Raw genomic sequence first — 25,990 nt, 5'->3', positions numbered from 1 at the left:
CTCAAAAAACAAAACAGCCCCAAAATGTTGAAACAAAATTAGCACAACAGACAAGCAACTTACAAAGTGCGTGCAAGTTTTTACGTAAACGGCCACAGATTCTATTGGTTGCTATTGTTGGAGTTTTATAGAAAAGCACTTAATGCAAAACCGAAGCCCTTCGTACTAATTCTTCATCGTCCATTTGGGGTTCAAATTCCCATCCTCCCCTCCACACCCAGGGAACTCTAAGGCAGGGGTGGGAGGTTCCAGATCAGCAGAATCTGAGTTGTTTTTCTTTGATTTCTTTCCACAATTACATTTTTGAGTCTGACCCTGAGATCATGCAACAGAAAACACGTGCAAACTAGGGATGCAAGCCTGCTAAGAATTAAGGACCTGGGTGCCTCTGAGCATATCCAGAGCTCAGGAACTTTTGATCAGTACCAGAACCAATCACAAGCTCTTCCCGAAACATGTTTACCCGTTGCAACAACAAACACTTCCCTCTGCAAATTGTCCACTGCCAGTCCAATGTGGATCGGTCTTCCCTTGAAAAATTATATATATTTTAATGGATGAGAAGGACCGTCCCAAGCTAGACTGCAGAACAAACATTTGGTTGAGCCAAAATCTTCTGCAGGTCTAGAGCGGGTCAGTGTAGGATGGCTTTCAGGGAAATACAGAGATCATCAAGCCGGACAAGAAACGAGGGTGGGGTCTCTCCAGAGGAAACAGCCCTAGAATCTCGGTTGCTTCCTGGTGCTGCCCTCGAGTGGCAAAAGGTGGCATAACCAGGGAGAAGCCATTTTCAGGAGGGCATGGCTTGGTCAACGCACCATCAGCAAAAACATTTATTTACTTTATTAGACTTCTATGTGCATTCAGGTAGTCCTCGACTTACGACCAGAATCGAGCCCCAAATTTCTGTTGCAAAGCGAGACATTTGTTAAGTGAATTTTGCCCCATTTTACAACCTTTCTTGCCACAGATATTAAGGGAACCGCTGAACTTAAATTGGTCACGTGGTGGTTAACGGAAACTGGCCTCCCCCTTGACTTCGCTTGCTAGAAGGTCATAAAAGGGGATCACGTGACTCTGGAACGCTGCGACCGTCATAAATACGAGTCGGTCACCAAGCGTCTGAATTTTGATCACGTGACCACGGGGACGCTGCAGCGGTCGTAACTGAAAAATGGTCCTAAATCCCTTTTTTAGTGCCATTGTCACTTCAAATGGTCACTAAGCGAGGACTACCTGTAATTGCCTTCATTCCTAGCACTGCATATTCCTGAGCTGGCGCTGCCGTTTCTTGGCTACCAGACCAAACTTTTCTGCTTAAGATTGGATGATTCGAATCAAAGGCAGAGCTGGAATCTAATGCTGTCCTGTACAGCTTCCTGTCCCAGGCAACATTTTCTTTTTCTTTTTCTAGTGGACCAGGAAAAATCCCACCGAACTGACACCAGAAAAAAGAAAAGAAAAAAGAATTAAGCTTCACAAAAACCGACTTCACGTCCAGCATTTATGTAGGGAAAGGACCTGCCTTTCATCCCCATTCAGACAATCCTAGTGCAGTTTTATTTCTTTCCCATCTTCCCTTTTTTCCCCAGACCAGCTTCTCTTTTTTTGCCCGAAAAAAAAGAGAAATTTCTTTGAAATCCGGCTCTCCCTTTGCATTTTTTCCTTCCCAATCTCTTGGTCATTTCCGTTCCAGTCAGATCCAACAGTTCTGTCTCTTCTTCTCAATGCCAATAATAATAATAACAATAATAATAATAATAACTATAAAAAATAGCAGCAAGAATAAATATTAAATATCTTCCTTTAAAAAAGGAGTCTTTCTTATAATACTCTAGTGACTTCAAAAATAATCATTAGCCCGTCGTTGACTGCTCCAGGAGTCCTGCGCAATCTGTAAACATTCCTTTAGCTGGAAAGAATTAAAATAAAATAGCGGACAGATTCCAAGTCTTGGCAGATGGATGTTCTTTAGACCTAGAAAAGAGCAAGGAAGAAATTAGAACATCGCACTATGGCAAAACATAGAAGAACAGAGCTGGAAGGGACCTTAGAGGTCCTCTAGTCCAACCCCCTGCCCAGGTAGGAGGCCCTCTACCATTATGGACAAATGGCCGTCCAGTCTCTTCCTGAAAACCTCCAGTGTTGGCGCATTCACCGCTTCTGGAGGCAGGTTGTTCCAGTGGTTCATTGTTCTGACTGTCAATGGGGATGAAGAATACAGAATGATAGAATTGGAAGGGACCTTGGAGGTCTTCTAGTCCAACCCCCTATTCAAGCAGGAGATCTTGTACCACTTTGGACAAATGACTGTCCAGTCTCTTCTTAAAAAAAAATATCTTGTCATCTGGTAGGACTGGAGAAGTCACCCCTTGCTTCTCCAAATCAATGGTGGGGGGCCTTCCTGTGCCTGCCTGCCTGTTCTGAAGGAGAAGGAAAATCTAGCCGTGCAGAATGGAGCAGGAAAAGGGGAGCTAGAACTGAAGCCTTTGGACTAGGAACGTCCAGATTATCATTGCTGGGACGTCTTGGAGGAAACGGGACAGGGCAAAATTTATCAAAGGAGTGGGTTGAATCTATCAATTTAACAAAAAAAGCCCCACTCATTGCTGGTCAATGTCTAATTTAAGCAGGCCAAGATCAGGCCTAGCAACCGTTTTGATTCATCTATCTGCTTAATACGGGTCTCAAAGACCGGGAGAAGAGACCGCCAATACTACACATAGCCCTGGAGTTACCACTGTTCGTTTAGTGACTGTTCAAAGTTACAATGGCACTAAAAAAGTGACTTATGCTGGTTTTTCACACTTATGACCATTGCAGCATTCCTGCGATCACGTGATCAAATTTCAGCCGCTTGGCAACTGACTCATATTTGTGACGGTTGCAGCGTCCCCGGGGGGGGGGTCACATGACCCCCTTTTGCGACCCTCTGATAAGCAAAGTCAACGGGGAAGCCGGCTTCACTTGACCTAACTTTAACATCTGCCATGATTCACTTAACAACTGTGGCAAGAAAGGTCATAAAATGTGGCAAAACTCACTTAGCAACCGTCTCGCTAAGTGACGGAAATGGGCCCAGTTGTGGTCGTACGCTGAGGACTACCTGTATGGATCAGCTATCGATTGGAGAGAGCCAATGCTGTACCCAACCCAGCAGTGCTGGCTGTTAATTTCCCAGTTAATTCCTATTCTTAAACAACGACAACAGCAATGGACGTCTGCTCAGAACTGTAGTCCTTCTCTCTTCCTGCTCACCTAAGCCAGCCCAGAAATAACCAAAACCAGATGGTGCAGCCAAAATAGTATTCTTGTCTTCCTTCTTCTTTCTTTCGATTTTCCAGGACGTCCTCTCTCTAAGGCAGGGGTCTTCAAACTTGGCCCTTTTATGACTTGTGGACTTCAACTCCCAGAATTCCTCAGCCAGGCACGCTCAAATTTATGGCCAGGTAAATCCTGGCTTGCGAAGAGGGGGTGCTCGCTTTCCTACTGTGCTCCTGAGGTCAGCTGGAGCCCCCTCTTCCACTTCTTGAGGGCCATCTCCTCGAGACCTCCTCCAACTACGACCTTCCACATCCAGCCTGCCTCCGAGAGACCTAGCAAGGACCTCTTTGAGTCGTGCAAGAGATGTTTCAGCCAAGCTTGAGATGGGAACGTGGGACTTACCGTGGAAAATGTCCTCTCATCGGTGGGTGGAGAGAGTTCTGCAGTAGGTCACTCTAGAACTTGTTCCGGCAGGCAAGAAAGCCACGTAAACCAGCAAGCTTAATATTGTGGTGGGTTGGTGTAACTTTGTTCTACTGTTGGATTAAATCTACTGTTAAAATTAAACCTGAGCTGATGTCTTCAGACAAGTCCTCCTGTTCTACTTACCATGGAGTGGAGAGATGGCTCTCCTGGAAAAAAATAATATCTGAAAACTGACCTCAGCTTCTGAATGTCTAGATCAGGGGTCCCCAACCCCCGGGCCGTGGACCAGTACCGGGCCGTGGCATGCCAGCAACCGGTCCGCACAAACAAGCGAAGCCCCATCCGCGGGATGCAGGCAGCACACAAAACCACGCACCCTTTCTCCACGGAACCGGTCCCTGGTTGGGGACCTCTGGTCTAGATGTTCTGGGTGCCTCTGAAAGACATACACACACACCCAATTTCAGAAAACCATCTAACCTTTCTCTACCACCAGAAGGGAATGATGGTTGCTGGGTCCCATGGCTTTGCTTGCGGGAACAAAAGAGAAGCGACGTAGTCCAGGCCACCCTGCACCCACCGAGGGAGACCTGTGCTGGATCCTGAAATATTGGTTAAGTTTTTGTTTTTGTTTTAAACAGACCTTCCGTTTCTGCATTCAGATTCACCCTTTTTCCTCTACCCTGATCTGCTGCAATTGGACGCTTCCTCTGCTGCTGTAATGTTTTGGGGGTGCAAGGAGATTGAACTGCCAGGGAAGGTGCCTAATTCAGGTTTTCTCTTCAGGGACCACGTCGGAGCCAACTGCCTGCTCCATTCAAGAGGTTCCTTGGTGAAAAGGAAAGATGGCGCCTTGGCGAGATGGGCAGCAAACAAAGGACTTTTTGGGATAAGGCTTGTTATTTATGCAAACAAGGGTTCATTCTATTGCGAATTACTGCAATGATTCCCCCCGTTTTTGTAAAAACACAGCTACCTGTTGCTTGGCCTGCTTCACAACAATCATCTGCAACTGCAAGCCATGGAGAATTGTGCAATGCATCAGATTCAATCTCAAAAAAATGTCACATTTTTCCTGGCGGCCTTCAATTGCTGAAGACAGGAGATGAAGCTCAGCCCCAGGTTCTAATGTTGTTTTGGAGATCAAATCCAACTCTCAGCCATGTAAGTAGCACCGGGTTGTATTAAACAAAGGAAACCCCCTTTTTTACGCTGCCAGGGAGCCCCCCCATGTAGGCTGCCTGTAGCACGATGGCCAGCATCTCCTTTCTACCAAAATGACCCACAGAGTCCACTGGGGGGGGTGGGGGGGCTTGACTGCCGAGCTGACCAGGAGCCAAGGTCCCACCGCTGCAAAACTCTGGTTTGCAATGAATGGCTTAAGCTTTCAAGTCCCAGAAGTTATGAGACGACCGGTCAGCCTTTTCCGATATACAAAGCCAGGCCTAAAAATCATATGCTAGTCTTGCTAGCTCTTCCCAGTTTACAGCAATGCAACTGTGGTGTAATTCTGGCTTTGCCCTGTCAGGCTGGCCGATTAACAACGGATTGGTTGACCGGCGGATGCAGAGATTTTTGTTCTCCTCTCCTCCCTCACAAGGTATTTGTAAAGTCTTCCCCTTCTGTACTCTTTGGAGAAAGAGATTGAGGAGATGATGGAGGAGGAGGAGGAGGAGGAGGAGGAGGGGGAGAAGGTGGAGAACATAAGATAGATGAAGGAGAAGGAAGAAGAAGGAAAAGATGGAGGAGGAGGGGAGGAGGAGGAGGGGAGGAGAGGGAAGAGGAGGAGGAGGGGAAGGAAGAGGACACAGATAAGAGAAGAAGGAGAAGATAGATGGAGAAGGAGGGGGAAGATGAAAAAGGAAGTGGAGGAGGAGAAAAGGAAAGAGAGAAGGAACTGACCTCAGGAATGGTATGAAAGAGCCCCTAAAGTAAACTCGGAGAAGAGATTTTCCCAAATTCAGAAGGAAGCTCAAAGCAACCCCTCCTTGGCCGTTTAAGAGAAGAGACTCCAAGGGACGGTCGGATTCCACTTGGCATAATTCGAGCCTCCTTTGAAAGGCTGAGATGGCCCTTCAGAGGCGCCCAGAGCCCCAGGGGGCAGCATCGGCCCATTACCTCTGTGGCGTAAACGCAGGGCTCCACCTGGCCGGGGATGATGTAGATGGGGTGGTAAGCACCGTCCTTCGGGCACTCCGCGGCCACGGGCCAGCTGGCCTCCGACGGTTTGCTGCAGGAGAGAAAACAGTAGGCGGGTGGTGAGGACTCAGTGCTCTTCCCCCAAATTGGGGTCACAAAGGCTAAATCTGGGCAGGGTCTCTGCAGGGGCGTCAAGAAGGTGGTCCCAGCCATGTGACGGAAACGCCGCTCCATTTTACGTGCAGTTTCCCTGAACGATGACAAAAAAGACAAGCTTTGCTCAACTCAGCAAGTCGGCTGCAAATTAGACCTGATCCAGGATGGTTTTTCTCAAGCTTTGACCCAGAGGCAGGAACGCCCTGCAGGGCCCCAAGGCCAAACTTTCCTTGAGATGTCCTGTAAAGAGGATGGCCAATGGTCTGTTTCGCCACCCCTGGCTAGAAAGGGGGACACCCCCTTTTCAAATATCTTTGTCAGGCACGAAAGGTCAGGTCCCCGCATGAAGATCCAATAAAACTGAAGCATTGCTAAGAGATCATGCCCAGGAATCTGCTCAACTAGTGGTTAGCACCTGGTTAGTTAGATCAAGGTCAGTGGCAATCAGGAGAGGTTGGATTTAGTTCTCTTGCAGCTATGCAGGGATTCTAGGCTGATGCCTCTCTTGACTCCACCTCCAGGTTCTGACATTTCAAGATGTGACTTTTGTGGTGGGTGTTAAGATTCTGAAGTGTAGGGAGGAGGAGGAGGAGGAGGAGGAGGAGGAAGATTGAACATCTCACCCATGTTACCAGCAAGGACTATGCTGGGAAGAGGAACCAGTAGATCTGGAGGGCGCCAGGTTGGAGAAGGCCCTGCAAATACCTGCAATGGTTTGGCAGGCAACAAAGGAGCCAGTTCACCAACTCCCCCTCCCCACCTCATTCCTTCAATGCCATACATTTTGATGCCATCATGGCTTGTAACAGGTATCTACTCCGGCTCAGCATGCAAACACGAATTCTGAGCTTGAAGAGTTAAATCTGAATGGATTTTCTTTTTTTCAGATCAGGTTTACCTGATTCGAACACGGCACCTGGATTCTCCTCCAGAGTATGAGGCTGAAAATTATTTTCTGGTCACATTTGAAACCTGGCCGACATGGGATGGCCCTCATCCTGACCCCCACATTCCTAGCTAAACACGGCCGAACCAAGATCGGGTGCCACTTACTTGTCCAGCTTCTTGCAAATGGACTCATAACTCTGATCCAGGAGCTTCCTCTTGCAGTTGAACCGGTCCCCGTGAAACCGGGCCTCCTTGTTGGAAACTTTAAAACAGCCGCGTGAAAGGAGGCAGTTGTCCCGGTCTCTGAAGTTGTTGACGGCCGCCAGGTCGTTGCACACGCGGCTTTTCAGAAGGTGAGGCCCGTTCCTCATGTGCCGAAGCACCACCAGGATGGCGCAGGCTGCCAGCAGCAAGGTCAGCAGCCCCAGCGCAAAGGAGATGGCCAGGGCGGTGGGGAAGGGTCCCTCGGCCATCCACTGGCTGCTGACGGGCGTGGGCAGCTGGACACGGAACTCGCAGCTGGAGCCCATGAAGCCTGCTGGACACTCGCAGACGTGGCCAGAGAAGTGAGTGTAGCAGGTGCCGCTGTTCTGGCAGGGGCTGGAGATGCAGGCGTCCATGCGCACGCTGCAGTCCTTCCCCCCGTAGCCCAGGGTGCAAGAGCACGAGTAGGAGTTGGGGCCGTCGATGCAGGTGCCCCCGTTAGCACAGGGGTTGCACGCACAATCATCGATGTTCAGTTCACAGCGGGAGCCAGCAAAGCCCGGGCGGCACTTGCAGAGCACACTCCGGCCAAGGTCCAGGCAGCGGGCACCTGAGATTGGAAGAAGGGAGAAGGTTGCTAAGGTCCACCAACACACCAGTGGCGGAGGCTGATGTGCGACCCCCTCGGCCCTGGTCGCTGGGGGGAGAGGCAGTACCAGGTGGACCATCCACTCAGGACGCAACGCGGAAAGGATGGAAGGGGATCGTGCCTAGAAGCCCTCCACAAGGAAGAAGTTTCAACCTATCCTCCAAAGCCCCTGAAGGCAGGGCAAGAAGCGACGGATGGAAACTAATAAAGGACAGAAGCAACCTGGAACTAAGGAGAAATTTCCTGAAAGTGAGAACAATTTGCCTCCGGAAGTTTACCATCACTGGAGGTTTTCAAGAAGAGATTAGGCGGCCATTTTTCTGGAACAGTATAGAGTAAGGGTGTCCAATCTTGGGTACTTTTAAGACTTGTGGACTTCAACTCCCAGAATTTCCAGGTTGGACACTGGTGGTACAGGGTTTCTTGCTTGAGCAGGAGGTTGCAGTAGAAGACCGCCAGGGTCCCTTCCACCTCTGTGATTCTGTTATTCCGTTATCTATGTGGAGTCCTGAGCTCAAGACCACCATTGCTGGTTCTGGCCTTGGAAGAAGCTGCAGTTAATGGGTTAGACAGGGAGGTCTACAACTGATGCAACAGTTAATGGGACTCAATGTAGGTTAGTCTATTGTGTTGCCCGCAGCTACCTATGGTTGTGAAAGTTAGACCTTAAAAAAAGCAAAACAGGAAGAAAAAGGGACTTGTTTGTGCTGTGGTGCTGGAGAAGCCTCTTGCATATCCCTTGGGCAGTAAAGGGGACTGACAAGCAAGTACTGGAGAACGTCACACTGGAAGGCCAAATCATGAAACTGCGTCTGTCTTATTTTGACCGTGTCATGTGGGACAATTCATTGGAGAAAGCAATTATGTTGGGAAAAGTTAGCGGTAAAAGGAAACCAGACTACCCAAGAACATGGTGGCTGGACACGGTGAAAGCTGACATCGACCAGAGCATAGAAAAACTCTGGGAAGCCCTGCAAGATCAGAAGATGTGGAGTAACCTGGCCCATAGAATTGTCACAACTCGGACTCAACTGGAGAACATCATCAGAAGGTGGGAGGACTCTGTACTTTTGCTGCAGGGACAGGACAGTTGGACATCATGGTGGAGAACCTGGTGGCTTCTGGAAGGAACGATTGCTGGAGATGCCCTTGAGGTGGACATCCATAATTTGAGGCAACGAGAAGAAAACAAAGGTGAGCTTTCTACAGAGGGCACATGTGTGAAGCCCTCCCTGAAATAGAAACCGTTCCTCCTTGTTCCTAGGGAGATCCATCACTAGGACATGCCAAGGCCAACCTAGGACCTTCTCCATCACAGAAGGCAAAGCCACACTTACCATTCAAACAGGGGTTGTTGCCGCACCGATCTATCTTTTTCTCACAGTTGGAGCCGTGGTAGTTCAGTGGGCAGCGACACGTGTAGCCCCCCGAGTGTTTCTCCATGCAGGTCCCTCCGTTGAAGCACGGCCCGTCGGCACAAGTCATGGCACTGATTTCACAGTTCTTGCCGTAGAAGCCTTGCGGGCAGGTGCATTTATAGTCGTTCTCCAGGTCCTGCAGAGGAGGAGGAGGAGACCCGCCCGTTAGGGCTTTCTGCCCAAGCTGGAAGGGTGGGAGGGGGCACAAAGGGGGTGGCTGGCTCCTGGAGAAACCAAATGAAGTCACTCTTTATTACAGTCCTGGATCATCCTGGAGAATAGCTAGTGAAGGGTGAAATCTCTGCGCTCTCTCTCCTGCCCCCACCAACACCCCAACTCTGGGGGCACATGAAGGCAGGAGAGATCCAATCTAGAGCTCTGGTTGAATTTCCTGACCGTGAGAACAATTAATCATTGGAACATCTGGCCTCTTGAAATTGTGGGTTCTCCAACACTGGAGGTTTTCAAAGAGATATTGGACAGCAATTTGTTCAGGATGGTATAGGGTCTCCTGCTTGAGGAGGGGGTTGGGTAGAAGACCTCCACGGTCCCTTCCAGCCCTATGGTTCTATGTTCTTACTCCCATTCCTCTTAGTGCGATTGTCCCCCAGGCAGCAAAGGATGAAGAGGACACACGGAGAGCAAAATATGTGCCAAAGCAATCTCTGGATCCAACCGATTTTCCCCACCTCAAAAGTCTAGTCCACCACTGCCGAACATATAACTGCAGCACTGATAATGTTACCTAGTTGGGTCATGAGATGTCTGCAAGAAAACAACCAAGCTCAGAGAGCACCTGGGACCCCACAGTCCTGCTCCTCCATCACTCCACACACCCCTTCCCCCTTCTACTGCTGATGGTGTTATCTAGTCGGGTCATGAAATGTCTGCAAGAAAACAGACCAGTATTCCAGCTTGCATTTTGCTGACTCAGCACGTAGCAGCCTGCCAGCCTCCTTTCACATCAACTCCTGACCCAATTCTATTGCTAAATAAATAAAACTGTGACCTAATTCTATTTCCAAGGGATTCTAAAATGATTTAATAAACTAGACTGTCAAAGGATTCTGAAAGAATTTACCTAGTTGGGTCATGAAACGTCTGCAAGAAAACCACCCAGCTCAAATATCACCAAGGACTCCGCACACCTCCTCTTCCTCCCAAACCCCCCTCCCTTTTAGCACTGATGGTGTTACCTAGCTGGGTGATGAAACGTCTGCAATAAAACCACCCAGTTCAGAGAGCGCCAAAGACCCCTCATTTCAACCCTGAGCTACAAGTATTCTATGGTATAACCTCTACTCTGTTTAAGGGTTCCCTCTGCTCCCCCAAATTCAGGGCCTGGGTGGGGAGTTGCAAAATTTCCTCCCTTCCGAGGGTGGCATAAAGGGGACGGCCAAGCGCATCACACACCTGTTCCCAGAGAGAAGGAAGAGGTCTTCTGCAAACCTTGCTCACTCACACCTCCGAAACCAAGGAAAGTGAACGTCCCACAGGCTCATCAGAAAAGGCGGGGCAAAGTCCATAGCAGTCAGCCAAGTTGGGGTCCCCCTCTTCCCAATTCAACACCCCCTAACCCCCAGACTGAACGAGGCGGGGAGGGGCCGTTCCCTCGGCTTGTGTTTCCATCTGAAATGCATCTCTTTCTTTGCGCATCTCTTGCAGGTTGACTGTTTGGGTGGGGGAGAAGCTGCTCCCCATTCTTTATCTCCTCCCTCCCCCCCTTCCTTCCAAGCAAGCCTTTCAATCCACGGCAGAAGGAACTCTAGGGAGAGATCCACTTGGAATAAAGGACCTGAATCCCACAGGATCGGCCTGCCCAGAACTTAGAAAGCTGCTAAGTGTCGCCTGCTTTCCCGGATCCCATGCGCATCCCTGGACGGAGAGCCGGTTCTCGCAACATCTGAGCAAGGCAGCAAAGGGGGCCTGGCTGCCACTGACAGTAAGAACGACTCGCCTCTGGAAGCCGTGGGTGCTCCATCACTGGAGGTTTTTGAGAGGAGACCACTGGACAGTCACTTGTCTGCAATGAGGTAGGGCAGGAATGTCCAACCTTGGCAACTTTAAGACCTGTGGACTTCGACTCCCAGAATTCCCTAGCCAGCCTTGGACTAGAGCAGAAATCTCCAACCTTGGCAACTTGGGCTTCAACTGCAAGGAATATAAATCCTCCACCGTTCAGTCGTAACTGAAGAAGCTTGTTGGATGAGAGGAGAAGCGAAACGTCGTCAAAGAAAAAACGAGAAAGTCCAGTTGCCTCTTGGGACAACAGCTGGGTCTTTACTGGGATTTCAGCTGGACCCTGCCTTTTCCAACCGGCCAGGGGCAGGCTGGACCGAGCATTTTTGCAAATTTGTATACGCAGTCCTCGACGTACGACAGTTCATTTAGTGACCAAAGTTACAACAGCACTGAAAAAAGTGGCTTATGACTGTTTTTCACACTTAACGACCGTTGCAGTATCCCCATGGTCACGTGATCAAAATTCAGATGCTTGGCAACTGACCATCACATTTATGACGGTCGCCGTGATTCCCTTTTGCGACCTTCTGACAAGCAAAGTCAATTGGGGGGGGGGGGAGAGGAGAAGCCAGATTCACTTAACAACCGTGTTAGTAACTTGACAACTTCAGCGATTCACTTAACAACCGTGGCAAGATAGTTTGTAAAACGGGGCAAAATTCACAACTGTCTGGCTTAGCAGCAGAAACTTTGGGCTCAACTGTGGACGTAAGGCGAGGACCCCTGTACAATATGCCTTTCCTTCCTTTCGTTTGGTTGGCGAAATGCTGGCAATTAATGGTTCGGCTGAGAGGTGCTGCTATTTCAAGGGGAACCTCCCAATTTCGCTCCAGCTGCTCAGACCGTCCCTCCATCTGCCTTCTCCCAGCCTCAGTGCAGCATCAGGAGGGGGAAACCCCCCACATCTGGCTGAGGGCACACCAGATGTTCCTGGCTCTCGTGCATTGCTCCTTCCTCCTGCTCCTCCCCATTTCTTTTATCTGCAAACCTGGGGGGGGTTCCCTCAATCTGTACTCCATGTCCTCCCCTTGCCTTTCCCCACAGAGGCCTTCCAGATGTGCTTGGCCCTCCCACATTACTTAAAGGTTGGACACTGGTGGTGTATAACCTCCTGCTGGAGCAGGGGGCTGGACTAGAAGACCTCCGAGGTCCTCTTCAACCAGGGGAGGGGAGGAAGGGGAGGGGGTCTTCCATTCCAGCATCCGATGTCATGGTAAAATATGGATTTACTGTATAGCTTTGTGACCCCGCCCCCACTGTACAGGTAGTCCTCAACTTACAACAGTTTGTTTAGGGACCAAAGTTACAACAGGACCGAAAAAAGTGGCTTATGGCTGTCTTCACACTTATGACCGTTGCAGCATCCCCCAGGGTCAGACGCTTGGCAATTGCCTCGTATTTATGACGGTCGTGGTGTCCCAGGGTGAGGTAATCCCCTTTTTCGACCTTCTAACAAGCAGTCAACGGGGGGGGGGGGGGGGAAGGAGCCCAATTCACTTAACAACCGAGTTAACTAACTGAACAACTGCAGGGATTCGCTTAACAAGTGTGGCAAGAAAGATCGTAAAATGGGGCAAACCTCACTTAACCGTCTGGCTTAGCTACAAAATTTGGGGCTCAGTGGCGGTCGTAAGTCAAGGACCACCTGTTGACAGCAAGCTGACTTGGCTTTAGGTGCTATGACCTGGACAGCTATTTGTCTGAAATGGTGTAGGGTTTCCTGCCTGAGCAGGGGGCTGGACTAGAAGACCTCCAAGGTCCCTTCTAACTATTCTATTCCATTCCATTCTATTCTGTAATTCTATTCTATTCATTCTTTTTTCTTGGTGAAAATAACTGGATCCCTTTTTAAGAGAAAACCCAATCCAGCCTTGAACAGGCTGAGACCCCCTTCATAGACTGGCCCCTCTCTTTGCAGCCAGGACCCCCAAAAGTTCTCTGCTCCCTGGAAGAAAATCTGAAGCATTCTGTTCCTAGGACAACAGCAACACCCCAAAACGGGTGGTCTTCCTCTGCTCTTTGCCCCTTCTCGGAAGACCACAGGGCTCATGTTCCATTAACTGCCCGGTTTAGTGTCATGGGGTCTTTTATATATGCCCAAGTTAGTGGGCTCCAAAGCTCCAAGAGAGTCAACACAACCTGGCCTGGCCTGTGCCCAACACACCCACAAGTCTTAGGCTGCTTCAGGCCGTCTCAGTGTCCCAAATAAACATCTCCGGAGAGTCTCAACCAACCAGGTCACGATTGTCCCAAATATGCTTCCCCCACCCACCCACCCAAAAGGCAACTAGACATCCTTGTTTCTCTTTTCCCTTGGAAACTGTTTCACTTCTCATCCAAAAGGCTTCTTCAGTTCTGACTGAACGGTGGGGAATGGAAGGATTTATATTCTTTGCAGTCATCTGGCTGTTAGCACTCTTTCTGAGAGCCGTGGGAGGCGACTTGGATATAAAAGCCTTCCAGAGTGGGAAGCCCATCCATCTGAAACTTGAAAAGGTTGAGAAATGCTGGCATGGACTAAGTGGGATGCTTTTCAGGGGTGGATGGTCTAAAATGACCTCCAGAGGTTGTGGCTGCTCCATCACTGGAGGTTTTTAAGGAGAGATTGGACAACCATTTGTCTGAAATGGTGTAGGATAAAAATATCCAACTTTAAGACTTGTCGACTTCAACTCCCAGAATTCCCCAGCCAGCCTTGGACTAGAGCAGAGCTAGGCAACCTTGGCTCCACGCTGGCTCAGGAATTCTGGGAGTTGAAGTCCACAAGTCATAAAAGAGCCAAGGTTGGCTACCCCTGGACTAGATCAAAGGCCTCCAACCTTGGCAATTTTAAGACTTGTGGGCTCTAACTTTAGCTTTGCTGGCTGGGGAATTTTGGGCGTTGAAGTCCACAAGTCTTGAAGTTCCAAGGCTGGACACCCTTGGTTTAGGATCTCCTGCTTGAGCAGAGGGTTGGACTAGAAGACCTTAAAGGTCCCTTCCAACTCGGTTATTCTGTTAACTCTGCTAAAAAGCAGAAGGTAGCAAGGAAAGCCAGAATCATCCTTCCAACCCCAACCCACAGATGGCCTTAGGGTGAAATATTCTGAACGGATCCAGAGTCAGATGCAAAGTCTCCCCCCCCCCCCCCACAAGAAGCTTGGAATTCTCCAAACACATCCAGCCCCGTCTTTCCCCATCAGATACAAAGGGCCTGCTGGATCTGCTCGTTCAGTCTCTGCAGGCCTTGAATGCAGCACCTGCTTTTCTGGGGACCACAATCCCCTGCCATGCGTGGAGCTCCAGGGTCAAAAGATCCCCGCAAATGAAGGAAATCTGCCCTTTGGGGGGAGGGGGGTTGCTCCTAAGCCACCTTCAGCCCTGCTGAATGCTTGTCACGGGCAGCTTAGGCAGATCATTAGGCTGAGTTTCATCACTGGAAGCTTTCAAGAAGAGACTGGGCTGCCATCTGTCAGAAATGGTGTGCTTGGGCAGGGGGTTGGACTAGAGGACCTCCGAGGTCCCTCCCAACTCTGTGATTCTGTTAAACCTAGGTTTGTCACAGTTCACCAGTGTTTCTGGACCTCATAGACTTTTAGGCTGGGTAGACTTCAACTCCCAGAGATGCCCAGCCAGCATGTTTTAAGATGGGGGGGGGGGGGCGTCCATCTCCCAGAATTCCCCAGAGCTTCTCAACCTTGGCAACTTTAAGATAGGTGGACTTCAATTCCCAGAATTCCCCAGACAGGCCAGTGTTTCATAGTCCTGGGCAGATCAGGGGCCCACTTAAAAGATGCTTCTCTCCTTATCCTTTCTTAGCTTTTCTTCGCTTTCACCCAAGAAGCCCCTCGCATAATAGGGGCCCTTGGCTTCCAACGGACCCCCTCCCCTCTATGCCTGCTTTCTGCGGAAGGAGGGGCTTCCTCGGCCTTCAAGCTGCAGACTCTGCCCTGAAGGCGAGAGGCAAGCTAAGCAAATGGGGTGAATCTCACCGAACGGAGGGGACCCGCTTCACTCAGGATGGGGACCGCAAACAAATACACCGGTGTAGACTGGGGGGGGGGAAGAACAGGACGTGCGAAAAGGACCTGGAATAGCTGAGCAGCAGCCAGCACTGTGGCGCAGCGGCAGAAAAGGCGAATGTGATCGTCAGCTGCATCAAGACAAGCGTTTCTAAATCAGGGGGTCCTTTGGCTTGGCGGGCTGGTCTTGATGCCACCTGCTAAAGGCCACTTTTCTACGCGGTGCCAGTTAAGAGGAAGGCCGTGAGGATGAGGAGGGGCTGGAATTAAGCTTTGTGAAGTAGGGGGGGAACACTCAGCTGGTGCCTTGGGGCCAGTCATTCTCTCTCAGCCAAGCCTCCCCTCACAGGGTTGTTGTTGAGGGCAGAATAGGAGGAGGAAGGAGGATTAGGTACAAATTATTGATAAATAATAAAGGTGGGATAAAAAGTGAAACAAACAAACAAAGCACAGGACTTTTTGCTAGCCATCCTTGACTAGCTGCGGACTACCTGCCTCAGGGTCAGGAGGAGAAAAAGAGAAGAAAAGAGAAGGGAAGGGAAGGGAAGAAAGAAAAAGAAAAAGAAGAAAGGAAAGGAAAGGAAAGGAAAGGAAATGAAGGAAGGAAGGAAGGAAGGAAGGAAGGAAGGAAGGAAGGAAGGAAGGAAGGAAGGAAGGAAGGAAGGAAGGAAGCTTGAGTGCAGGTGGGAACACTCACTTCAGAAATCTGAGGGTGGCTGTAACCGGAACAGAAGCCCCCTCCCCAAACCTCCCTCCCTTAAGCCAAGTTTGTATTTTGTCCACTACAGAACACTACCGGACCTTCTTCCGGGACATTTCGTTTTCCCCCCACATCAACTACAGCCCTGGTGCATTACTTAGTGGTCTCCCATCTCTTCATTCCCCCTTCTGGCCTTCAGAACAGGCAGAGGAACCCACCAACGATGCAAATCAGCAAAAAAGAGGCAGGGTCATTCGGGGAAGGGACGGGGTGGGGCAGAGGTTCCCAAGCAAGGTGCGCCCGCGGTGCACGGACACAAGCACTACAGCAGCGAGTGCAAATTCTTTTCCAGATGTTGGGGTCATTCTCATGTCAGGGTGTGGAGCTCAGCTGCCCGGGGGCCATGGGGCGGCCAGGCCGTTAAGCTGGGATACTGTGCAGAGATGCTCTGGAAAGCAGCCAGGGACCTACCTGAAGTTTCCATCAGGCAGAAGTTCCCCAAATAAAACAAATATGGGGCTTCTCCAGAAGGTGAGGCCCCACCAGCCTTCCCCACCTCTTTGACTGGGGGTCAGGCAGCCTTGCCGTCGCTCAAAGTGCCCCCCCTCTCCTCCCCATCCTTCTTATCCCCGACCCTTGGGGAAATCTGGGGTCTCGTGGCGGGATCTGGGTGCAACAGGAAACGCTTGTGCTTCTGACCCCCAACTTCCAGCTCGGTTTCCAAGTGAGGAATTCGGGGAGGCAAAGCAGCCCCCAAACCCTTGCAAGCCCCAAGCCGTCTTCCTTCTGGACCCCGAGGAGAGAACCCCTCTCCAGTCCTTTGGGCAGGGGCAATCGTGGGATCTGAAACCCCACCTCCTTCTTTCCTGCCCCCGCTTCAAAATGCTGGGGGGGGGGAGTGTTTCAGCTCCCCAGCCCTGCCTCTAAGCCAGCGTTTCTCTACTTCGGCAGCCTGAGGAGACGGGGACTTCAACTCCCAGAATTCCCAGCCAGCAGGCATGAATTCTGTAAATCTATTTATTACATATACTCATCACCCATCTCTCCAAGAGGCAACTCTAAGTGGCTACAGTGGAAGTCCCCTGGCTGGGGAATTCTGGGAGTTGAAGTCCTCCCATCTTAGAGCATGCTGGCTGGGGAATTCTGGGAAGTGCACACCTCTTCAAGCCCCCGAGGTTGAGAAACATTGGTCAGCAGATGTCCAGCGGTCAGTACGCAGGCCTCTGAGCCTCCCGGTCCTCCGGAGACCCCTCTCAAGGGTCAGGATAGCCAGGGTCCAATTGGGGGCCCAGCTCAGACCCCCATCCCCCTGCTTTGAGGGTATGCACAGGGGGCGGGTGGGTAGGTGGGAAGGAGGGTCAGAGGGCGGGGTGGGGGTCAGGGCAATACTGACGCTGCAGCTGCCTCCATTCCTGCAGGGGCTGCTGTCGCATTCGTTGACCTCCACCTCGCAGCTGGTGCCCACAAAGCCCGGCGGGCAGGAGCAGGTGTAACTCCCTTGGCCCGTGTTGGTGCAGGTGGCCCCGTTCTGGCACGGGTGGTGGTTGGTGCAGTAGTTCAGGTCCTGGTTGCAGAAGAGCCCCCCCCAGCCCTCCTGGCAGTTGCACTGCCAGGGCTGCAGGCAGGTGCCGTGCAGGCAGCCGGGGTAGCGGACGCATTCGTCGCAGGAAGGGCCCTGCCAGCCGATGCGGCACTTGCACTCGCCGGGCATCTCGCAGTAGCCGTGGCTGGGGCTGCATTCGGCCAAGCAGATGGCTGCAAGGGAGGGAGGAAAGAAGGAAGCGAGCGGGGGGGGGGGGACATTAGAGGGGGGCCAGAGAGACAGAGAGAGGGGGGGCAGTGTTGCTTTTCCTGCTGGGAAGGCAGCCATTGTGCCAACCTTGGGCACTGCTACCCACCTCCAACCGTGCCAGCCTGCCCCCCCCAAAAAGTGAGGGACCCTCGGGTGTCCCGGCTGGGCTGGACCATGCGCCCCTTTGTCCTCCCGTTTCTTGGGAGCAAAAGTGGAGGTCCTGGGGAGAAGGGGGGGCACAGCCCCACATGTAATCCATCCACCCACCGGCCTCCTCCCTCAGCCGAGGGGCTTCCCAGGAACAAAGGAGTGGCAAACAGCTCGCCTGACCCTCCCTAATTCTCCCCACCGCACCCCATGCAGCAGGCTGCCCCTCCTGAGGAACTTAACCAGCCCCTCCATATGCCAAGGCTCCGAGGGGGGGGCTTTGTCCCTCAATTAAGCCTCTCCAATGGGGGGCTGGAGGAGGAGGAGGAGGCATCCTCACTGAGCAGGTGTTTCTGCCCACATTTTGGCACTCCTGGCTTCTCCTTCCCACAGATGAAGCCTTTCGGGGTACCCCTTTGCCCCTCCACCCTCCTCTCGGCTTTCCAGCACATTCTCTGGATGTTTCAGGGATCGGGAGCAGAGCTTCTGGAGAGCCAATTTTCCAAAGCACCTGAAGCACCCAGACAAAAAGCAACAGGTAGAAACTTACTAAAGTGAGATCCGACTTGGAACTAAGGAGAAGCTTCCTGACAGGGAGAAAAATTAACCAGTGGAACAGCTTGCCACCAGAAGTTGTGGGTGCTTCATCACTGGAGGCTTTCAAGAAGAGACTGGACAGTCACTTGTCTGGAATGGTATGGGGTCTCTTGCTTGAGGAGGGGGCTGGACTAGAAGACCTCCAAGGTCCCTTCCAACTCTGTTTTTCTCTATTCCAGGGGTCTCCAACCTTGGCAACTTTAAGACTTGTGGACGTCAAGTCCCAGACTTCCTCACCCAGCCTTGGCAAGGGAATTCTGGGAGCTGACGTCCCACAAGTCTTAAAATTGCAAGGTTGGAGACCTCTGCTTTATTCTAGTCAGTTGCAATGAGTGTTGCATCTCTCCCAGTTGCAATCTCATGCAACTTTGCTACAGCTTGGACTGATGGAGCAATCTCCAGGCTCGGCTGAGTAGCAGATGGATATTCTGGAGGGAGGGGTGGGGGTGGGGTCAAAAGAAGTGACCAATTTTTGCTCGTAAGAGGGAAGGGAGGGATGGTTTGGGCTCCCCTGGCCTGCTTTCAACTCCGGCCAGCTCAGGATATCCCGTTCTCCAAAGAGAGTCGCCTGGTGGTAGCATTGGGCGATCTCCTGCTCACGATCTATGGGACGCCCCATGAAAGTCGGAAGAACAACATTTGGAGACTGCAATCCTGGGTTTGCTTGTTTCCTGCCAAACATGGGGAGAAGGGAATGGTCCTGTTTTGGGGGGACCCTGTCTGCATGGGGTCTTTTCTGGGCTAAAATCTGGCGTGTCTTCAGGCAGCGATGTCCAAAAATCAGATTATATGCAGCCCAAAGCTCTTAGAAGAAGGGTGTCCAGCCTTGGCAACTTTAAGACCTGTGGACTTCAACTTCCAGAATTCCCCAGCCAGCCCTGAAAAAAAGTGACTTACAACCAGTCCTCACATTTATGACTGTCGTAGCATTGCCACGGTCACATGATGCCAACTGGGGCGCTTGGCAACTGGCATAGATTTACAATTCATTGAAGCAACTTGGGGTCAGTGATCACCTTTTGTGACGGTCCCAGCCAACTTCCAACAAGCGAAGTCAAGGCGGGAAGCTAGATTCACTTAATGACCATATGCTTCACTTAACAACTGCAGTGATTTGTGGCAAAAAAGGCATAAAGTTGGACTCAAGTTCGGAGACCCCTGGTCTAAGGACTCTATTGGGTCTGGGGGCTTTGTCTCAGGGTCCAACTGGGGGCAGGCCAGGAGGCTGAAGCCCCTGGAGGGGTGGGTTGCCCCTTCCTGGCAGGCGCCCCCGCCCAGCTACTCACGTTCTGAGCAATAGTCGCCCTGCCATCCCGCCAGGCAGATCCGTCGGCCCAGCTCGTCGCAGGCATAGTGGCCGAACGGGTCGTCCCGGGGCCGACAGTAATCGGAGCAGCTCTCCCCGTAGTAGTGCTCGTCGCAGGTGACGTGGTAGGAGTAGCGCAGCTCGCTCTGATCCCCCAGCTGCACATCTTGAGACCACTCCTCACCCACTGCCAGGCGACGTCGGGTCGCCAACCGGCTGATCAGCCTCTGGGCATCTTCTGGACAACGAAAGACAGGAGGGGGGCAGACCCTTAGATAGGAAAGGCAGCTAGAGAGACCCCACCAGAAGGAAGCTGACAGCCTGTAAACCAGGGGTCTGCAACCTTGACAACTTTAAGACTTGTGGACTTCAGCTCCCAGAATTCTTCAGCCAGCTATGCTGGGAGCTGAAGTCCACAAGTCATAAAAGGGCCACGTTTGAAGATCCCCGCTCTAAACTAATGTTTCTCAACCACTGCACCCACAATTCCCCAGCCAGCTTTGGAAATGTTCATTTCAAAACTTGCTAGGAACAGAAAAGCTGTTTTTATACCCGCAATTTAGTTCCCCTTCCAACATTTTTTTTGCAACTCGCCTTAGCGGCAGTCGTGCCAACGCTTTTGCGCTTTGATCACAAAGACTTGAGTGTGAAAGACCCACCGAGGGGAGGGGGCAGGGGGCGGCTTACCTGTGGATGGCTCTCCTGATTCAGCCCTCCAGGATTCAATAATAAGGGAAAAAGTGCCCTGGAAAGAAGGGAAAAAAAGGGAAAAACAAATTAGAGAATCCTGAAAGGAGGAAAGAGACAAGTAGCCACAATTCAGACGTGTTGACAAAGGTTCTGCAATAACGAGTCAAAATGCTGCCTTTTAACAGAATAACAAAGTCAGAAGGGACCTTGGAGGTCATCTAGTCTCAAGCAGGAGACCCTCTCCGTTTCAGACAAATGGCTGTCCAATCTGTTCTTAAAGCCTCCAGTGAGAGAACACCCACAACCTCTGGTGGCCAGCTGTTCCACTGGTTAATTGGTTTCCCTGTCAGGAAGTTCCTCCTTACTTCCAGGTTGCTTCTCTCCTTGATGAGTTTCCATCCGTTGCTTCTTGTCCTGCCTTCTGGCCCTTTGGAGAATGGGTGGACCCCCTTCTTCCTTGGTGCAGCCCCTCAAAAATTGAAGTCCACAAATCTTAAAGTTGTCAAAGCTAGACAACCCGAAAGTGACCAGACAAAGTTGTGCTGTACACAAGTCTGAGTGGAGACAGGTACTTTCCGGCATGCCCCACTAGGGGGCAGCACCTCACCACCTTCACCGATAAGGTAAACCGAGTCAGACCGAGTAACTATCAAGATGAGGAAACCACTAAAATACATATCCCAGTCAAGACTTAATAGTTTTTCTCAATAAGCCATTAAGATTAAGATTTGCCACTCGACATGGCAAGTTGCTCTTTGCACACGGCAAAGAAAACTCAACAGCCAAGTAGCCCAAAGTTGCCAGGAGCCTGGGAGGAGGAGGGGGCTTTAATGCCTAGCTGGGAAACTGAGGATTTGCACAAATCCAGCGTTAGACAAGTGTAAACCACCACACTGTGAAGAAAGAGACACCTCTAAACAAAGGAACCAGCAGCTTCCAAGAATGCACAGAAACACACACACACTCTCTCTCTCTCTCAAAACCAACTTTGGGACTTTTGATGCCTAAATATTCTCTTGTCAATTTCCTCCCCCCCTTCTTTTCCAGGGGCTGAAAGGTGAGGTCAAAAAGGAAGCAGAGGAGTTTATTTATTTATATCCTGCCCTTTGGTTTGTTTTTTTACAAAAGAACTTCCTCCTCCTTTTCCCACAACAACAACAACAACCCTGCCAGTTGACAGGGTGAGAGGCTCAAAGTCACCCAGCTTTCTTGCCTAAGGCAAGACTAGAACTCCCAGCCTCCTTGGTGATTGGCCCAAAGTCACCCAGCCAGCTGGCTTTCATGCCTAAGGCTTTTTTGGGGGGGTGGGGGTGGGGGTGGGCAGAACAGGGAAGTTGAAATGTTTGTCTGGCAGGTTATTGAGAGATTTTAGCCCATCCCCAATGTGCATTTGGACGCCCCCCCAAAAAAAATTATGCTATGAGGTACAGTTAAGGCCTATGACCCCCAAGCTTTGGAAGAAGAAAATTAAGAAATATGCTGACTTCTCCAAACAGTGGGAAGACCCACCTCCCATCTCGCCTTGCCTTCTTCCAACTTTTACCTACAACCCCCACATTCCAAGCCAGGAAAACACCCCCAAACGAAGGACAATCTCTCGCGCATGAGAACTGGTAGGAACCACATGGAAGCAAGGAAACGGGAGCAGGAAAGAAGGATGGGGGGGGGACACAGTCCAGGATCCAGAATCCTTGGATACGTGACGAGCAGCACATAAATTTCATAATAAATACATTCAAAAAATGAAACACCCTGGGGTTCCACGTTTGTTGCAGGAGTCACAAAAGAAGACAAGCCCGGATCTGGTGGGGGGGGAGACGGCGGAAGGGGTCTCTCACCGGCCACTTGAAGTGGAAGGGGACACGGATGAGTCCGCTGGCAGCCACGGCATGACGGTCCGCAGGGACGATGTTGCTCAGGGCTGCCCCAAAGGTGCACGGGGGCTCCGGGGAGACCACGGCCTGGGCGTGTTTGAGGCAGACCCGGAAGAAGAGCTGGCAGGGCTGAGCCTCCCGGCAGAATTTCTGGGGGTTGCTGGTGGTGAAGGAATGCACCTGGAGCTCAAAGACCCCCGCCGGCTCGGCCTGTTTGGGGAGAAAAGGGAACGGAAGCATTTCAGCTGCGCCTGGTCATCCTTCCCTCCGTCCACGGGGCAACCCAATGGAGGGCAAAGGCATGCCCCCTGTGGGCAGTGGGATTCAGCCAGTTCGCACCACTTTGGCAGAACCGGTGGCTAGTTTTTTTGTTGCCCAGGCCCAGAATGGACTTCCGGAAACAGCATCCACACAGAGAACCGGCTGTTCACCTATTTGAATCTCACCACTGGGGCAGACGCTAAACCATCAGACCTTCTTTGCATCCACCAAGCCAGCATTCCCAGCTCTCACCACATTAAAGAGCCCAAACCTACAATCCAGGTTTAAAGAGTCCAGTTTAACCGGACACCAGATGGGCAGAAAGTAAGTAAGTAATTAGGAAACTAAGTAAGTACGTCAATAGCTCAATAAACAAATGGCCCCAGAAATTCTGCAGCAAAATGAGCTGTTTTAAATCAAACATTTCAGCAAGAAGCAAAGAAGGATGAACTTTGGTTCCAGCAACAGTCTTTGGGTTGAGTTGGGGCAGCTATAGAAACAGAAATCAAATAACTAAATAAAAATAACCAGGATTAATCCAACTCTACAACTCTTCTGATTTTTAGAACATAAAATATAGAATCCTCGGGTTGCAAGGGACCCGAGAGGCTTTGACAAAAAGCTTGAAGTTTAGCTTATTAAAAGCGGGGTGGGCGGAGGCTAGTCCAGGGTCAGAAAAGAGAACCGCTGTAAAGGCCAGCAGAGGCAAGGGCTGGCGGCTTCTCAGAGCAGGAGGAGGACTCCGTGGGGGGCGCTGGAGAGAATAGCAAAAGGGGGTGCCGGCCCTGCAAGGTAGGCTGGGTCAGGACACCCACCCTGCGGGGATTGCAGGCCTGGTACTTTATATCCCTGCAGGACGCATTAAATCGCATTAAATCGCTCTCACCGCTTCCCTCCCTCCCCTCGCAGGATTTTGTAGCAGTTTCCTCCAAGTCTCTCCCCCCCCGTAGATCACTCGTTCCTTTCTTCCTTTTCCATCTCCTTTCCTTCCTTCGTTCCCTCATTCCTTCCCTCTCCTTTCCCTCTCTTTCTCCCCCCCCCCTTTCTTTTTCTCTCTTCCTCTTTCACACCTTCTCAGGATCCGCTCTAACGACGGCGCCTGGAGAGATCCAACCGACAGAAAGCAAAGGGCTCCCCCCTGGCACCCGAGCCCCCCCCCCGGCCCAATAAGCAGCAGCTCGAAAGATGCCCCCTCCCTCGCTCGGCTTCTTCAGCGTCCCGCCCCGCCCCGCCGCCGCAGGAAACTCCCGGGAGGGTCGTTGGGGGGCGAGGCGGGGGCGCTCCTGGTTAACCCCCCCCCCGAAGAGCTCCGTCCGCGGCTCCCCCGCCCTCCGGGCTCGCAGCGCTGCCCCGCGAACCTGCGGGCGGCTGGCTCCCCCGGCTCCGGAGCGCGGCTCCTCCGACGGCGAGAGCGCCCGCGGGACGGAGGTTTCTCGGGGCGCAGCCGGCTGGGAACGATGGGAGCGGTGGTCTCTCCATCCCGTCGGGCTGCGCCGCTCCTGGAGGCGCTCCTCGGCCTGGCGACCGCCAGACGGAGTTTGCCCGCTCGGCGCATCCCGACGGAGGATCGCGGGCCGCGCAGCGCACTTACCGGCGAGGCGCCGAGCAGCAGGAGCGGCAGGAGCAGCAGGAGCGGGGCGGCGGCGAGGCGGGCGGCCATCAGGAGCAAGCGGGGGCGCGATCCTCGGGGGCGCGGCGAAGGCGGCGAGGCGGCCACGGGGCGGGAGTCGCGCAGAGCCGAGGGCGGGAGTGGCGGAGGGCGACCCCGGCCGGCCTTTTATCTGCCGGACGCCGCGGCCGCGCCCCCCGCGCCCCTCCCCTCCCCTGGCCGCGCCCAAGCCCCGCCCTCGCGCCGCTTTGCGGGGGGAGGACGCGGGGGCCGAGAGGGCGGGGAGCCCCCACCCCAGAACGCCTCTGCTTCTCCACTCCGGGGGGGCGATGGCTCCCCGCCGTCCCCGCAGCCCCCCTTCTCCGCTTGCTTTCTGCCTCTGCCGCTCCTCTTAGGCAGCGACCCAACCGGTGCAGCTTTCCGAGGAAAAGGCGGCAGAAGCGAGGGAAGCCGCACTTGCCGAACTTCTGCCCCCCTGGCTTGGGAAGAGTCGCTGTGCCCGAAACTCCCCGCCCCCTCTTCCTCCTTTGACGCCGTCCCATCGCCGGGGGGGGGAGTGGCAGAAGAGCGAAAGGCGCCCCCAAACTGACGCGGGTTTCTTGGGGGGAGAAGAGCTCGTTTGCAACTCGAGCCAACAATCCTTGGAAAGTTGGAGGGCCACAAGTTCAGGGCACCCCATGGTTGCCCCCCCTGCAAAGTGGGGGTTCTGCTTCAAGCCAACCCCCCCTCCTCGGCTTCGGCCTGGAAAGCGTGGCTGGTAAGCCGACCGCTTCCTGCGGGGTACAGACACCCCCGTCTGCTTTCTTTCACAAGCCCGGCTTCGGCAGAGCCCCCCCCCTCGTTCGCCCCCCCCCGGTGTGTTGAACCCGCAGCCTCTCGTGCATTGTGTGCAAATGGCTTGTGCGGCTCAGCGGGCGCGAATCCCAGAACCGGAGCAAATTCGCTATTGAGGCCGGGGAAGTGGGTCCCTTCCGGGCAAAGCCTGTTTGCCTGTATCGCAACCCGCAGCGACCTGACAAAGACCCCCGTCCAAGCACTAAAAGAGCTGATGGGGGGGTCAGCTGGGTGGGCACCGACAGCCCGGTTCTCTTCCCTTGAAAGGGCTGGGGGAGGGGCGGCAGCAGGGACGCATCAGCTGTATGCTAATAGCAACACCTGCCCCCCCTCCGGAGTCTTTCTACCCCCCGTTTGCGAGCCTTGGACTTGTTGAAATTGGGTGGGGGGGGCTGAAGCAGTCGGCTGTGTTCAAAGCAACGCGGTTCTCCACCAAATTAATTTGGTTAACCCCGGACGTAACTGTAAAATAGGATTTATGATTTGCTGATGGCTTAAACTTTAACACCCCACCCCCAACGTCTTTCCGGCTGCGAAGGACTAAGCCTGTGCAGGGAGTCTCGACTTACGACCACAATTGAGCCCACAATATCCGTTGTCAAGTGAATTTTGCCCCATTTTACAACCTTGCTTGCCCCAGTTGCTAAGTGAATCACTGCAGCTGAAAAGTTAGCAACACGGTCGTTAAGCGAATCCAGCTTCCCCCGATTGACTCGGCTGGTCAGAAGGTCGCAAAAGGGGATTACGTGACCCCTGGACACTGTGACCGTCGTAAATACGAGTCAGTAGCCAAGCATCTGAATGTTGATCACGTGACCCTGGGGAGGCTGCAACGGTCGTAAGCGTGAAAAATGGTCATAAGTCCCTTTTTTCCAGTGCCGCTGCAATTTCTAACGGTCACTAAACAAACTGTGGTCAATTGAGGATACTCTGGGAAGGCTGATATTCAAATGAATCAAGGAACAGAAAGGAAGCCAGCCTGGCCAGTGGGGCCCCTGCCGGTAATCAACGGC

General features: G+C 52.3%; 1 protein-coding gene across 1 annotated transcript; it reads right to left on the bottom strand.

The window, feature by feature from the left end:
* Window positions 1-687: 687 nt before the first annotated feature.
* Window positions 688-24,225, bottom strand: DLL3 (delta like canonical Notch ligand 3). The gene is made up of 9 exons (XM_081334222.1): window positions 24,126-24,225; window positions 22,238-22,483; window positions 20,397-20,454; window positions 19,690-19,947; window positions 17,261-17,622; window positions 9,064-9,280; window positions 7,039-7,687; window positions 5,809-5,920; window positions 688-1,977 (listed from the first exon to the last, which is right to left on the bottom strand). Exons 1-9 carry the CDS (start codon window positions 24,192-24,194, stop codon window positions 1,972-1,974), a joined length of 1,977 nt encoding a protein of 658 aa, XP_081190348.1. The 5' UTR covers window positions 24,195-24,225; the 3' UTR covers window positions 688-1,971.
* Between the last annotated feature and the right edge of the window lie 1,765 nt (window positions 24,226-25,990).

Source organism: Vipera berus, assembly GCF_964194415.1.
Source record: "Vipera berus genome assembly, chromosome: 9".
Classification (NCBI taxonomy): Eukaryota; Metazoa; Chordata; class Lepidosauria; order Squamata; family Viperidae; genus Vipera; species Vipera berus.
The sequence above is the reverse complement of the archived record's forward strand: the minus strand, read 5'-3'. Positions and strand labels throughout refer to the sequence as shown.

What these genes read in the sequence shown, in the direction of transcription:
- DLL3 (XM_081334222.1), bottom strand. Translation starts at nt 24,194, where the DNA reads ATGGCCGCCCGCCTCGCCGCCGCCCCGCTCCTGCTGCTCCTGCCGCTC. An exon ending in TGCTGCTCGGCGCCTCGCCG is followed by an intron (nt 22,484 to 24,125) that starts GTAAGTGCGCTG and finishes CTCCCCAAACAG; the next exon opens with GCCGAGCCGGCGGGGGTCTT. An exon ending in ATCAGGAGAGCCATCCACAG is followed by an intron (nt 19,948 to 20,396) that starts GTAAGCCGCCCC and finishes TTCGTTGTCCAG; the next exon opens with AAGATGCCCAGAGGCTGATC.